Genomic DNA, 16151 nt, shown 5'->3' with positions numbered 1-16151 from the left:
TGAGTTTTCGTATACATTCATTAGACTGATGCCACAGTCTGGGAGAGAATGAACACCCTTCATTCTATGACGGCCCTGCAACACCTTCCAAAAGTCAAATGCTCACTGACATGCGTGCACTTTCACCATGGTGCCAACCACCTCTCCTCTGCATTTTATTCTCGCTGCATACATTTAGCTGAGGAAATGTGTTGACTCAAAACTACACTTTCAGCTTTAAAGCTTTTGGAATAAACACTTCAAAGTCACAAAGTTCAAAGATCTTTACAAAGCTGCCTCTTTGTTTTCTGGACACAGCAGCACTTTTTAACATCTTTGTGTTCTATGATTGTCAAGATAAACCAGTCAGTCCTGCCACACACAGGTAGACACTGCCAAAAGGCACTCAACCGTCCTATAGCAAACAAAAAACTGTTCACTGTGGTAAAGTGAAACATCCTGCTTCTGGATGTGTGACTGTTCATCAGCAGGTTAATCTGCATAGCCATACAAGCCTTTTAGACAGTATCAATTAAGATATTACAGTCAATTCTAAAAAATTTCAGTTTATATAATAAATATTTAATTTAACCATCTCAATTCCCCTAGACTATCAATAAAAAGAAAATAATGCAAACAGTTCACCTACCTACTTTCAAATCCTTTCAGTGGTATCCAACAATAATAAAATAGAAAGAATACTTCCAGAGACTATCATACAATTTCTGAAGAAACTAAAGTTATTTAGACAACTTTTCTAGATGATTACATAATTTGATTGAGCTCAAATTTAAAATTAAACCAGGAATATATAAAATAAGAAAAAAAAACTGCTCTAATTTCCGTTCAAGAAAAGTTTCCTTTCTTTAAAGGTAAAAAGAATGTAAAATTACTCAATCCACTCTTGCTGGATGAATTACATCCACAAAGATCAGTTTTTCTAAAGAATACTTTGTTTCTCCAAAAATAAACAGGAGCACGTCAGTGTCAGAAATTTAAATTAAGCCAATAAATGGCTATCTAATTTTAAAAACATTTTCTTGGATTATACCAAGTTAATGTTATAAATATTAACTATTTTAATCTAAGTTTTTCCACAAAGATCAAAAAGTCTTTTCCACAATGGTCCATTCTTCAGTGGTTTCATATTATAAAGCACAGACACGTAATCATATCAACAACCTTGACTTTGTACCCAGGCAAGCTGCACAGACCACAGTCTTTATTTCTACCCACTCACCCATTTCATCTCTCCCACCCTGTCTACATCACCCAAGCAGTGGGAAAAAACAGAAGGCATGCTTATTTTGACCAGCTATCTTCAGACAGTCCTCATTTATTCGCTACACGCAGTCCTTAAGCACAGATCAAAACATGACTTAACATAAGATGACTTTCAAAAGTGCAAGTTTTCTTGTGTATTGGACATTTTTTTATCTACAGCTTTTTGTGTGTGTAATGTATACAACTTGATGTGTTTAGAGATAAGCATACACCTGTGAAACCATCAAACCACCATCACTATCAAATGCCATCACCTGAAAAAGTTTCCTCCCACCCTCTCCGTGTTTTGTTTTTGTCTTTATTTTGTTTTCCTTTCACGGTAAGAACACTATACAAGATCTACCTTCTTAGGAAATTTTTAATTATAAAATACAATATTGCTAATCATACATTAGCAATATATGTCCTATATTACACAGTAAATCTCCAGTTCTTATTTATTTTGCATAACTGAAACTTTGTTCAGATCAACTTTTTTTCCAGTTTCTACACATCCCTTTGCTGTGAGCCTTGGTGCTCTATTCAAGCAGACAATCACTTGCTGTCTGCTTCTTGACCCCAGTGGTAAGCACGTGATTCACAATGGCCAAAGTGCGCCACCCACCATGTCTCAATGATTGGTCTATGCTGGGCAAGTGACCTGGGACTAATAGGACCTTCATGTAGGGCATCCACAGATCCAGATTTACCTGCAACAACCCCAGTTTATGCCTGTTGTCCTGGCATAATTTTACTCTCAGTAGTACCAGGGTTTAGACTACATGGTCTTCCTATGAGGCAGTTTCTCAACCTCAGCACTATAAACGTTTTGGGCTGGATCATTCTTTGTTGTGGGGGCTGTCTTCTGCACTGTAGGATGTTAGTAGCATCATGGGCCTCTACCCACTAGATGCCATAGCATCTCCATGTTGTAACAACCAAAAAAGTCTCTAGGGCTTGAAAAACTGCCCTTTGGAGAACCACTGCTGTAAGGAAATTCTCTGAAATTTCCAGAGCAATAAGAAAGATGTAAGCCTTAAGTTATAGCCATCATGGAAAGAGTGTAGCCATTCTGAGACTGTAGCCAACTAAGGGAGATGCTAGAGGTGCAGAGAGAGAGAGAGAGTCCTGATGGCATCATTTGAATCCTTGAATTCAGGTATATCTAAAGCAAGCCCAACTCCTTCATTCATGTAAGCCAAAATTCCTTTCGCTTCAACTAGTTTGGGTTAGTTCTCTCACTTGTAACTTAAGGAAATAAAGGAGGATATACAGTATGTTTTTTGCTAAAAATTTTAACTGTCAAGAAAAAAGTTTGGATTAACTCAAACCCTATACTTCCCACATGCTTTCTACATAAAACGGGCCACCAACTCTAGCTCCAGGGACACAAGCAATAAACTTCTCCAGAAAAGTCATCCCTGTGTAGCACCTGTAAGTCCCCACACTTCCCCTCCTTGAAATCACACTGAGTGCCCACCGCCAGCCCAGTCAGGGCATCCACACCTACAGGAAAGACAAGGGCTGTCTGCACTTGAGGAGTAAGTCAGCTTTTTCAAGAATTTCTTTCTTCTAGGAAATGTTTCTGAAACTTGGAAGTGTTAGAACCTCAGTAGTTAGCCAGTAAAGAGAATGAAAGAAATTTTTAGATCATAGATAATTACCACATTTTTAACTCTGATAGGTTCTACTTCTTATCCTCTCTTGGACAAAAAGGCAGAAACTTGGAGATCCCTGAATCTTCCCAGATGTTGCCAGTGGGATTTTCTTCTCTATAGACATCCAAAGAGAGTCAGCATTAATTCCGGTGGAATAAAATAAAATAGAAAATCAGCAGTGTCTTTCAGTGAAAAAGAAAAAAGTGCTTTCATTTAATACTTAAAAAAAAAAAACAAGATTAAGGACTATTTGGGTCTTGTAAGTGTCAGCAGAATAAAGTCGGAGATAGAAGCATTTCTCAGTGTCATGGGGGTTGTTTGTCCAGACATTTTACTCCTACTTTTTATCTGCCTCGTTATTTCAATTTAACATCTATACTCCATCCCAGTTCAAAAAACTCTTACAGGTCATGTATTATTTATTAATCAGAAAAGTATGTGGTGGGGGAGATATTAAAATAGAATTATTATTGAAAACGATCTTGCCATGCACCTCACAGAGAAAATAAATTCATCAGTTGATAATCTCCTCAACGTCCTGCCACATATCTACAAATCTACCTGGAGATTTCTATCCCTTCTGTTGTTAAATAGATGGAGGGTGTGTCCCCCAACACCTGGACTCTGCACCCCATCTCCTGTATTCAGAAGCACTTTGTGCTCTGAGATATTCCCTCAATCTTCCATCTCCTCCTCTTTTCCACTAACCAAATAGTTTGGGAGCGCTATCTATACCACAAGCTCATTTTTATTTTCCTTACACTCTCTTTTCAACTCTCTGCAATGGGCTCCCATTCCTGCTCAGCAACCTAAACTACTCTCTACTACCAATGGCATTGTCCTGCTAATGAAATGTCACTGGACTCATGATATTTGACCTCTCTGTAGCAGGACCTTGTCTACTCCCCCTGTTCACTGAAACACTCTTTCTCGGCTTCTGAGATCCTCTCCTGGTTTTCCATTTCTCTCTCAATAGCTAATGCTTCTCAAGTCTCTTCAAGTTTTTTCACCCACTGCTTAAAAATTGGTGTTCCTCAGGATTGGTCCTGCACCACCCTGCCTTCTCACTCCATATTTCCTTTAGGGCCAGGTTCAATACTCACTTGCGTGGCATCATTTCCTATCTATATGTCATGTCTCCAGAATCTTTATAATCTAGCTCTATTCCCCATTCCTGAAATACATACCCATAAAAGAAACTACCAAACATGTCCCCTGGTTATCTCAGAAGTGCCTCAGCCTCACAAGCAAAACCAAAAACTCATCTCTGTCCCACATAACCTGTTTCTCTAGCTGGACTGCCTCAGTGAACAGCACTGACCTGCCCAAGCTAGGAACTCAGGCATCACCTCAGCCCCCACACCCAATCACCCCCACAACCTGCAGCCTCTAAATCCTGTCTCCTCTTCTGCCTCCAAAGTCTCTGGCCTAGATGTCTGACCTCTCAACCTCCAGTCCTGCCTTCCTGAAATTCATTCTCCCACTGCGGCCAGAGAAATCCTTCTAAAATGCAATTCAGATTATGCCAATCCCAGCTCAAAACCTTTCAGTCACTTCCCACTGTCCTTGGAATGAAGTCTTCAACCTGCTTAACAAGGTCCTTCACAATCCTGCCCCTGCTCCCTCTCTGGCACCATTCTTCCCAGTCCCTGCTCCCTCTCTGGCACCATTCTTCCCAGTCCACGAAAGTTCTCTAGCCACCTGAGCTCCCTTTCTCCAGCCGCGGGATATGCTCTCTCTGGCCTCTGAGTCTCTCAGATGCATCTTCTCCTCCACTGTCATAATTAAGGTTTTTCTAGTGATGATTGTGAACAGATTTTGAATTTTTTTCATATGCCTAGCAAACACAGGGTTCATTACGGTTCAAGTACTTTTCTAATTACTTTGAAAATAATTAACTAATTTAATCCTAGCAACATTTTAAACATTTAACTACTATCCACATTTCACAGAAGAGGAAATCAAGGCACAGAGAAGTTAAGCAACTTGCCCAAGGTCACACAGTAAGTAAACCGGACTTTAAAGACCATGATCTTTAATATCTTTGCTGTGCTGCCTTTGACTTGCATTTCACAAAATGAAAACAAAACTATCTGTCAGAGCAACAGAGGTACTACCTGCCAGACTCTCAAATAAACGTAATGAAACATCAATGACACTCCATTCCCTTGTACCTTTGGCTGTCTCCAAAATTTTTCAGCGAAGGTCTTCAGTAATATGTTGGATTTCAACACACTATTACAGATGGTTTATCCTATTTAATAAATGAGAGGCCTATACTCAGCACTGTGCTTTAAAATTTTGTTAGCTTTAAAAAAAAAAAGTGTTCACAGGCTATTTCTACTGTCACTTGGTAAAGCCACAACCATGCTCAAGTTTAACTAAAGGAAGTCAAAACAGAGGGTGTTGATTTTGGTTTTCATTTTTTTTTTTTTTTTTTTTTTTTTCTGGTGGCTGGCCAGTATGGGGATCCAAATCCTTGACCTCGGTGTTATCAGCACTATGCTCTCCCAAGTGAGCTAAGCCCTACAGTTCTTTTGATAATAATAACAACAACAAGCACTTACCATGGCCAGGCAGGGTTCTAAAATTTTTTACTAAATAACGTGTGGATTACATGCTACCACCCCCAGTGAGGCAGAGTTCTATGTCCATTTTACTAATAAAGAAAAACTAAGCCACTGAGAGCTTAAGTAATTTGCCCAAGGTCACACAGCTTATTAGTGGTGAGCCAACTCTACAGTCAGAGGGAAAAAAGCATTCAGTATTTTAGATACCATTAAACATCTTGTACTCAGACCTGAGGTGACACTGCTCTGGCCGAGTTCCTCCAGCCAAACACTTCACCTGACTTCCTACCAGAGAGTAATGCCTTAGAACCCAAGGGCAGAAGGTGCCGGTGGGTGAACAAGTTGACATGTAAGAGAAATCACACTCACTGTTGAAATATTAAGTGGCACCAGATTAACATCTTCCTCAGGAAACACAAGGAAGAAATTCTAGTTGGACCAGGGAGTAGGCCTAGCATTGGCAGCAACACGGGTATGATTCCAGTCCATCTCAGAGTTTAAAGAGATGCCTGTCCTTAGAATGTAAAGTGTCAGGGATTTTTCAGTGTATGTGTGTGTGTTTAAAGAGAAAGATGTCTCAATACAAAAGCATCCCTGTGCAAGTCTATAAATTATGTTCCTATATAAGGATAATTAAGTAAAGCAGGCAATGACTCGTTTGCTTTGAGGCTTATCACAACTTAGCCACCAATCCCTGCCTAAAAACAATGTTCACCTGACCTAACTTGACAGTTACAGGAATTCTTCATGTGCACTGTGTTTATGAATACAAACACCATTTTTCTCTTTACATTCCCACATTGGAAGTCTAAATTCAATGATGCAAAAAGGCTCTTAAAAAAATTTTTTTGGGGGCCGGCCTCGTGGCGCACTCAGGAGAGCGCAGCGCTTGGGAGTGCAGCGGCGCTCCCGCCGCAGGTTCAGATCCTATATAGGAATGGCTGGTGCGCTCACTGGCTGAGCGCAGAGTGGGCAAAACCACGCCAAGGGTTGCGATCCCCTTACCAGTCACAAAAAGACAAAAAAAAAATTTTTTTGGACTCAGACCAGGTACTTCCTATAGTCCTGAAATGTAAGCTGACTTACTCTGATTACCCATGTTGAGCTGATAACATAAAATATCACAAAGAAAATTTATTAAATGTCTCAAATTCATGGAATTATTAATTACATATTGTTTTCAAGTTAGTGCTCTGTTTATAAAATTAATTACAATAAGGCTTTCATAATGAATATTCTCCAAATATATTTATGTTTCACCATCCAAAAATGCATGGATATAAGGTACATCAAAAAACAATTAAAGCTTAACTTTTGTTTTTTGGGGGGGGTTTTTTGTTTGTTTATTTGTTTAAGTAGCTGGCCAGTAAGGGCATCCCACTCTAACCAAGTGAATTAACTGGCCAGCCTGACAAAGTCTGTCTAAAGACTACCTGTAGGAATGCTATATACTATTTAGAAATGTGTATAGCTGTATTAAAATGCCTAGGAATAATAGCCATCATATTTGAGATAGTTCCTGCCCCTTGGGGAGAAGGACAGTGAGAGGCATACAAGAAGCTTTTATCCCTTAAGCTGTGGGAGAGGGGTGCAAAAACATAGAGGTCTGTTATGAGATTCTTTATAGCTTCTTATATTTCTAAAGTATCTGAAACTTTTTAAAGGAAAAAAAAGCCTATAACTAAAATAAGTTAAGATTTACTCTACTAAAGGGTAGAACAAACAATGGGGAAGAAAAGAAAAAGGAGAGGATATAGGAAGAGAGACAGAGAGAGGAGACGGAAATGGCATTTTTGTGAGTGGAGGTCTGTGTCTTACAATGAATCTTAAATAAACCCAATCTCTGAATGTCTGTACTTAGAATACAAATTGCCAATCAGTTTTAGTTACAATAATGATCCCAGAAAGGCCTTAAAATCAAACAACTTTTAAATCATGGTCATCGTACTGAGCTGATAAGAATATTCTATTAAGATCATCAAATGCACACACATTCCAGGTAACCAGGATTTATCATCGTAACTTGCCCAGCAGAAGTCCACGGTTACGCTCCTTTACAGAGATAGCTTTTTCTTGTGGTTAAGGGTTTTGAAGTCAGACAAACCTGGGTTCACATTCCAGCTCCACCAATGCCAGATTGTATGATTTGAACAAGCTATTAATCTAAATTTAGTTTCCTAATCTATAAAATGTGGCAAATAATAACACACCTCATTGAGTAATTCCTAACATTACATAATACAATGTCTATGCTGAATTTAGCACGAAGTACAGCAAATAATAAATGCTTAATAAAAGTTAGCTACTATTATTAAAAATTATTTAAATTATATATATTTAAAATAAACATAAAACATTTTTCAAATATAATTGAAATGTAATTACATTAAAAATAAACTAGTAAAACATCCAAGACACCCTTAATCAGAATTATAATCTACAAATTTCTAAACACTCTCCTACAAATCCTGAAATAAAGCCAACTTGACCACACAAGCTTCCTTTAAACAAGATGTAGAAGGTCAAAGGCAATGCTAGACAACCCTGAATCCCATAAAATGATGTCTTAATAGTTACATTTCTAACATCAAACTTCTTGGAAGTGACAAAAGGTAGCATAGGTCAAATGTTACTTATTCACTACCACATACAGTCAATCAAAGAATGATTTACGGTAAGCTAGCAGACTCTTAGGGATGTCTCTGGCTGTCTTTTCCTCATTGTCTATTTACCATAGCAAATACAAGCACTGTGCATTAAGTTGTTAGAATTTCCAGCATGTTAAATGCCAGAGTTAACGTCCTCAAAAAGTATCACTGTATCTTAAGTATCTGGAGACTCCAGTCATTGATGCTGTCATCTTAGTACCTTGAGCTGAGCTCTCTTAGTATCAACTCTTCCTTATCAGTCCCCAGGATGAGAGAGAGAGAGGCCTTGTTGCTGACTACTTGAACCTCAGCTGTAGATGGCTTCCTAGATTTACAACAGCCCCAGTGACACCTTCTACTTCACCTTCAAATCTTTATGAATAAGAAATAAATCCTGGACAGTATTCTCCCAAAACACCATTAAGCTTTGATTTGCCATCTTATTTTCAGGATTTTCCAGCATCCTGAACAACAGTCAAAATTTTGAAGCCTTTCTAGCATTTGACAATTTTGTCTATTTTCTCAGTCACTAGTAATATGATTAGGACAAATATACCATTAGGAGTAATAAACACTAAAAGGTTAGATAACTGGTCTATGAGCCAAAGCAGCCATTTTTAGGCAAGGAAAGGGTCTTGATATTAGAACATATACCTGCGATTTAGATGAAATATCATAATTGTTAATCTTTGAGTGCTTATACTAAATGCTTTACATGTATTAATACATTTAATCCAACTAGTAACACAATGTAGTAGGTATTATTATAGTTTCCATTTTACAGAGAAGAGCATAGGTACAGAAAGGCCACGCAATTTGACCAAGGTTCCATTATTCATGGTTAGTGTTAATGCTAACCACTGTTAGTGGTTGAGCTAGGATATGCACCCAGACAGGCTGCATCTCAGCCCACGCTCTCAGTCTCCAACACTATATTCTCTCATCAGCTATTTCAAAGATTGAATACAAAAATACCCTCTTCTCTGTCTTCTTCCTCCTCCAAAAGTCTATGATGCTACCCGGTCCCCCAAAACTAACTCAGAAAAAAAAGAATGTGGTCAAAGGAACCCCAGCAGATGGGAGGACAGAGAAAGGCAAAGTGTCAGAAAGACACTGATAGTATCAAGTTACAAACTGACCGGTAACATTCTAAATAAATATAGCTAGGCTGGTGGCAGGCTCTAAATAGGAACCACCTTAAATGCATTGGAGATCCCTTCTATGCTTTTTGGCTAAGATCAAGTGTAAATGGAGTCAAGGACCACCTGCAGTAAGTAAAGCATTTACAGCTTTTAAAGTCTGTATGGGCCCCCATCCTGCTCAAGTCTGATTGTAATTATCTTCACAGCCAGTCTACATTCACACTAGAGAGACTACCCTGCTATAATAAAACCCAAAGAGTGACTTACCCCAGGTGATGCCCCAAACAGTAGGGGGTCCATGGTGATTTCTTTGGGGCAAACAATATAGGAGTGTTCTTTTCCATTCAGAGAAAAATTATATTTGTAATTTATTAACTTTTTTAAATAGCATTTTATTTTCTACACCTCTCTAAATTCCACTTAATGGGAGCATCAGCACAAAATTTAGAATTATATCACTGCCCCAAAATTAGGGTTGTTAAGTAACAGAAAATCCAAATCATACTGGCTTAAATTATTTAACAAGATGTCCAGACTTGGGCTTCAGGCATAGAACAATCCATGGCTCCCACAATGGCATCAAGAACCCAGATTCAGTTACCTCACTTCTCCACTTACTCTCAGGCTGGCTCCACTCACAGGCCCAAAATGGCAGGTAGCAGTTCCCGAATTCCTAGAAGGCATCACAACCAGACAATACCAAAGAAGAGTAGAGAACCTTTTTTTTTTTTTGAGTCTCCTTCTCTGACGAAAGGAAATCTTTTCCTAAGTCTCCAGCAGACTTCCTATAACGTCTCATTGGCCAGAACTGGGATACATCCTCATTCTTAAATCAATTACCAGCCCAGAAAATGGGTTTACCATAGCTGAGTTAGAGTTTTAGTGATCCTCAACCCTAATTACATCTTTTTTTTTTTTTTTTTTTTGTCGTTTTTTCGTGACCGGCACTCAGCCAGTGAGTGCACCAGTCAGTCCTATATAGGATCCGAACCCGCGGCGGGAGCGTCGCCGCGCTGCCAGCGCAGCACTCTACCCAGTGCGCCACGGGCTCAGCCCCTAATTACATCTTTTTTACAATTCCCCCGGGTGATATTATTGAGCAGCTAGGACTAAGAACCACAGAGTGAGACTAGTCAGAATTACCACTAATTGCCTTTCCCAGAGTCACTTTCAAAAGGGTGCTGACACCTGAAAAAAATCTGGATCATCAGAAGGGGAAAAAGAATGTTGGCTGGACCGACAATACTATCTACACAACCACGTTATATTTTACACTTAACGTTTGTGTTTTCAAAACACCATTTTATTCAATCCTCAAGGCTTTCTGCATCAGTCCCATTTTACAAGAAAGGAAACTGAGGCTCACGTTTACAAAGAAGTGAAATTCTTTTAAGTCTTCCAAATCAGTATGTTTAATGTAATGGCAACTTAAGAAATTTCCCCAAAAGAAATTTACTCTGAAACAGTATAAAGTCGGTAAAAAGAGAACTTTTATGTTTTCTTAAGGAAAACAAAGCAAAAGTCATTAAAATACCAAGAACAAAAAGATGTACCAAAACCAAGTCTTGGAAGACCCAAATTCTAGTCCTGGCTCTGCCATTAACAAGTTTTCATCCATCTTTTTCCATGTCTGTGATATTAGCAGGCTCACTTACAAGGACCCCTCCAGCTTATCACATGTACACACACAGAGCTAGACAATCTAGATTTACTAAACAGCATTTTCTGTAACCATAAGTGCTTAATAACTGTAAGGAATATTTGTTTTTTAAAAATGTCCCCATAGAACATACTATATTTTCTCAAGAACACCTAATGTAAAGTTTATGAGAAAAGCATATATGGCTTATTGCTGTTTCTGGCAAATATGCTATATATTTGTATGAATCATAAGCACCTGAAGCTACACAGACATCACAGGAAAGGCTAACAAAAGCTAAAATTGTATTGAAAGAGGAAACTGGTTATTCTAGGAAAGGAAAGGAGTGAAAAAAGAAATAAAAAAGGCATATCAACAAAAGATCCATTGAATTGAGAAAATAATCTCCAAATCTATTACATAAGTCAATGTACAGCTTCTCCCAGTAGCTCCTTCCCACCCCCACTGTTATCTCCAAACTCACCCTACACACACATGTTCAATAGTGTCTCTAAACTATCTCTTTCCCATGACATCAAGCTTCTGCTGAAAAACCTTCAACAATTCTCCACAGGATAAAATCCACATTCCTCACCTCACTTTTACAGCCCTCCATAATCTGAAACTGATCTTTCCGTTCATGCCAGTAGACTCCCTGAAATAAAATCTCCCTTCCAGCCAAACTAGTCTCTTCACTCTTCCCCAAACTCTGCAGGTGTTCTGGTTTCTTCTCAGCTGTTTCCAGTCTGACAAGGTTCTACTCCTTACTTAAAATACCAGTGAGTTCCAAAACTTCCAGCAAAACTTCTCCACCGTAACCCACAACAAACTTGTTCCTGGCAAAGTTAGAATACTTATGTGTCACTTAATTTTTAAACTTTTAACATGTATGTCTGTGTATCCTCTATTTCTTCAAGAACTTAGCACAGTGCAGACAGTTCAAAAATATTCCTTCAACTGAAGTGAATTCAACTACTGGACAATAAACTCAACCTCCACCGCCTCTACCTTATTACTTCTCTGTATCTAATTCCAATATTTAACAAACTGTAGGTGCTAAATATTTGTTGATTGCTATATAATTGAACACAGCAGTAAGCTTTCAGTTCCTACAGGTCTCCAATTTATTTAAATATTCATGGAAGTTTTCAAAGCATCAAGACATCCAAAGTATATAAATCCAACAAGTATTACTGTATGTAGAAGGCATCTCACAGGGCAATTAAAAACATAAATGTCAAACACAATTCTGAAAATGCACAAAAGGCCATTTTTGCAAAACAACATGTAAAATATCGGGAATATAAGCAATCTGACCTAGCTGATTGTTATTCTTTCTGCAGATCCTTTACCTAATGTCCTTCCTTGACTCTTTTGACTCTCCAATGTTATAGAAAGGCTCAACTGGTTAGGTGAACGATTGACCTAGACTGCAATTTCAAATGACTTCATCAAGCCATTTTCAAATGCTGCAGAACCTTAGAGGCATTAGCCTCTAAGAAGTAGGGCAGGAGAAACTGAACACAAAAGAATTACATGACCTACCCAACTGTCATGTTGCCAGGCCCTAACAGTGAAGAAGAATTATACTCAGATCTCCTGACTTAAGCCCAGGGCTCTTAGTCTTTGATAGGAACTAGAAGTAAACTTTACCAAGTGGGGAAAAGCCAGGATCTTCCTAACTTGCCAAAAGCACGTGAGCTAAAGCTGTATTTTTGTCATCTTCTGGGAAAGAATTTAAATGAACAGAACAAAGCAAGAAAAACGATGCAAAAGATACTTTCCAGATGCTCTCTTAAGCATGATTTCAAACTACATTTCTTATGGTAAAGCACCAGAATCAAAAGGAGTAAGACTCAATTCACATATTCAGAAGTCCACATTCTGGGGAGGAAAGCTGACAGCTGGCCCCCCAGATGCACTCACTGCTGCTGGAACATGAGGCATGCATCCTGCTGGCAGAAGAGCTAATATGCAGTCACATAAATAGCTTTCTACCAGTGGCCAAACTGATTGTGCCATCTGCCTCTCTCCACATCTCCCTAGCTCCAGAGGAGCTGCTACATGCAGTAAGAGAAGGTATGCTCTCCCAGCCAGTGACACACACACTGTGCACCCTTCTCTGTGCTCTTCTCCACATCTCCTTTCTGTGCTCTCCTCTCACATTTACGGCCCCTCCCTACTTTCCACCCAACACACATACCTGATGCCTAGGGACTGGACAGCCATCAATTAAATAAACCCACTTGTCACATGTCCCAAACAAAGTGATTTCCAATCCTGATTTTGCAACACCAGAGGTCACAGAACCAAAAGGAACCTTGGAGATCATCCAGAGAAGTTGAGTGACTTGCTTCCAAAATTACAGGGACAGCTCACTAAATTCTTCCTATTAAAATATATTTCAACTCATTCATTAAATGAATATTTACTAGGCCAAACACTGTGCTAGGTACATGAGGCAGTACGTTCAGTACGTTTTAATCTTCTTTACTGAAAAATGGCGGGGTGAGGGAAGTGGCATGGGGAGAGGTATTTTTCCAGGGGTGGTGTCTACAAACAAGTGAAGAAAGGACAAACTCTCACGATTAGTAATTGTTGAATTGAGAAACTAGGTAAAGACCCCAACAACACAGACCCGTGAGACTGGATACAGCCCAAGTCTGTCTGCTGTATGGGCAGGTCTTTTAAAGAGGGAAAGGGGGCACTCACAGCCATCCTCAGAAGGGGCTACAGGTTCCAGGGGTGGTCATGCTGCCCGGCTCCTCAGCTCTTCACTGAAGCTAACTCCTCCCCACTTCCAGCAACACCACCAACTCAGTGTTTCTGCAGGAATTTCAGCCCACCTCTGTCCTAGAAAGACTCTCTTCAACTACACTAACTCCTCTTATCTCTCCTATTCATCCTGTATTCTTCTGAGTTTTTCAAAAGATCAGAGAAGGAAGGCATTAAGCTTGACCAGGGTGGAATTCCTTCTGTGCAGGCATTGCCCGCCCAGAGAGCGTAGGCTGTCGGCTGACCCTTTCAACCCCAATCTTTGAACTCTCTTTAGCACAGGAGGGAAGGAATGTGCGCAAAGCAGCACAAAGCCAGGTGGACTTTCTGGTTTGGCACAGTGAAGATTCTGGGAAGAAACTGTAGGGAAAGATACGAAAATGAGAAGGAAAAGGTGCAGCTTAAGGAATCCTGAAGAATTTAACACCCAGCAAGGTTTCAAATAAACTCCAGCAAAGTTCTTTTGAGAGGTCACGAGACAAAACCAGTCAAGCTGATGTCTCTGTTTTGTAGGAGACTGTGAGCAGTTTTAAGGTGCAATAAAACCTGACCCCAGGCCATAAGAGCTTCGGGTCGGTGCAGCAGAGACCTCAGGCACCGAGGGGTGTAGGGCTGGGGCCAGGCGAGGCTCGCGGGCGGCGCGCTCTCACGCACGGCTCCTGGCTCCAGCCGCCGCAGCGGGGCAGGGGCGGGAACGGGGACTAGCCCCTGGCTGCCCGGGGGAGGAATGACCCCAGGGTCTGCCAGAGTCCGAAATGAATCTCCTGTTCCTCCAGCTGCTGGCCCAAGGCAAGGGACCGTCCGTCTCCCGCCGGGAGAGGGTCCCCCCGGCCTCGCCACGCCGCAGCCCGTCCGCGCCCGGGTCCCCCCTTACTTTTGGTCGCAGCGATGAGGTTCTTTCCGTCCTTGATGAGCTCTTTGATGAACTTGTTGGTCCTCTCGAGCTCCGCTTCGTGGGCGCGGATCCTCTCCCGGAACCACGGGCTGTCGAGGTAGCAGTCGCTGAACTCCAGGGGCTGCAGCCCCATGACTGCGGCGGTCCGCGCGCGGTGCGCTCAGCCAGACGCCCGTCCGCCCAGCGCCGCGGCCAGGTGCGGGGTCGAGCCGACAGGAAGCGCGGGAGGAGCTAGCAGTGCCCGGCGCGCGGAGAGCGCGGCGCGGACATGGCCCGCGGAGCCGAGTCTGGCCGCACCGAGGAGCGGCTGCCGAGGCCAGCGAGAACCGCGGCACCCCAAGCCCCGGAGCCCCGCCGACCCTTCCGCGCCAGCCGCCACGCCTCGCCCAGCACCCCCCTCCGGCCGCAGAACCTCCCCGAGGCGCGAGGCCGCCCCGCCCCGGGCGCCTCCCGGCCCCGCCCCGCGCTCTCCCGCTCGCCCTTCTTTCTCCCCGCCTTCCTCCTTCCCTGCCCTTCCCCGGACGCCTCTGCCTTCTCTTCCCCACGCGCGCTTGCCCCTCCCCTTCCTTCCGAGGCTTCCTCGGCCTAGAATTTCGTCCCGCGTCTCTCCAACCCCCGGGCGCCTGCTCCTCCCCTTTTCTTCGGCTCCCCTGTTTGGAGAGACTCACGGTCGGGTCCCCGAGGCAGGGAACCTAACTGGGACACGGAAGGAGCAGGTTAATAGCAGTCCTTAGCCCCCGCAGTCGGATAGCACAGTTCGGAGGCCGTCTGCCTTGCTGGAAGGTGATTGACTCATTCATCTCACTTATCCTGGGACAGACCCTGAGCTTTGAACGGACTCGCACGCGGGGCTCACTTTTTCCTTATTCATGTTTCCCCACTTGAATCTCCGCTTGAGATGGAAAGCTTTCCAAGGGCAAGAGCGTTGTCTTGGTGGCCCAGCAGCTCCTATTACACTTTGCGTGTCCACCCTGAGTGACTTAAGGGAAGAGAGAGTGTGGCTAAACCACAGAGAAGTTGTTTCTGTTGTGTTCCGCAGATTAAATTTGCTTGAGTAGGTAGAGAACGATCTTTATTATTGTAAAAAAATAATAATAACCATCGGGAAAAAAATGCCAGGTTACAAGTGTGGCTTTCACCGAGTGGAGGTGACGATCAAATGAGAATTTATGTCAATGCACTTCGAAAAGCCTCCTATTTTGTTCTGAAACAAAACTCAAATGTGTTTCAAAAAAAGACATCATTATTGAAATTTATCCCTAAAAGAAGCCACTAATATTTCATGAGAGAAACTTTTCGTAATAGCAACTATCAACTTACTAAACAACTATTATATGCCGGGCATACGTTAGGAATTCTGTATACTCCTACAAACGCACAACGAGTTTACATATGTAGGTCTGCTCATGCTGGTAATATGACCAGGAAACTTCAAAGTGATTCTTTAAAACGTTCAGACTCTGTGCTGGATAATTAAGAATCTGTTTGGACAGCTTACTGTAGGAGTGTAACCCTCGGGAACAAGTTAAATAAGCCTCCTACTCAATAAGCTATTTTGTTACAAAACAGCACCATGAGTGAC

At 41.6% G+C, this 16151-nt stretch overlaps 1 protein-coding gene across 2 annotated transcripts in view; it reads right to left on the bottom strand.

Moving 5' to 3' along the window:
• Window positions 1-14941, bottom strand: part of ARHGAP10 (Rho GTPase activating protein 10) — a 300664-nt gene extending 285723 nt beyond the window's left edge. For both annotated transcript variants that reach the window (XM_063107709.1, XM_063107710.1), the window contains exon 1: window positions 14549-14941. In XM_063107709.1, coding sequence (XP_062963779.1) covers window positions 14549-14702 — 154 coding nt within the window. In that variant the 5' untranslated portion in view covers window positions 14703-14941. The remainder of the gene's footprint in view (window positions 1-14548) is intronic.
• Window positions 14942-16151: the final 1210 nt, after the last annotated feature.

Source organism: Cynocephalus volans, chromosome 9, assembly GCF_027409185.1.
Source record: "Cynocephalus volans isolate mCynVol1 chromosome 9, mCynVol1.pri, whole genome shotgun sequence".
Classification (NCBI taxonomy): domain Eukaryota; kingdom Metazoa; phylum Chordata; class Mammalia; order Dermoptera; family Cynocephalidae; genus Cynocephalus; species Cynocephalus volans.
Note: the sequence above shows the minus strand (reverse complement) of the source record. Positions and strands in the feature narration are given on the sequence as shown.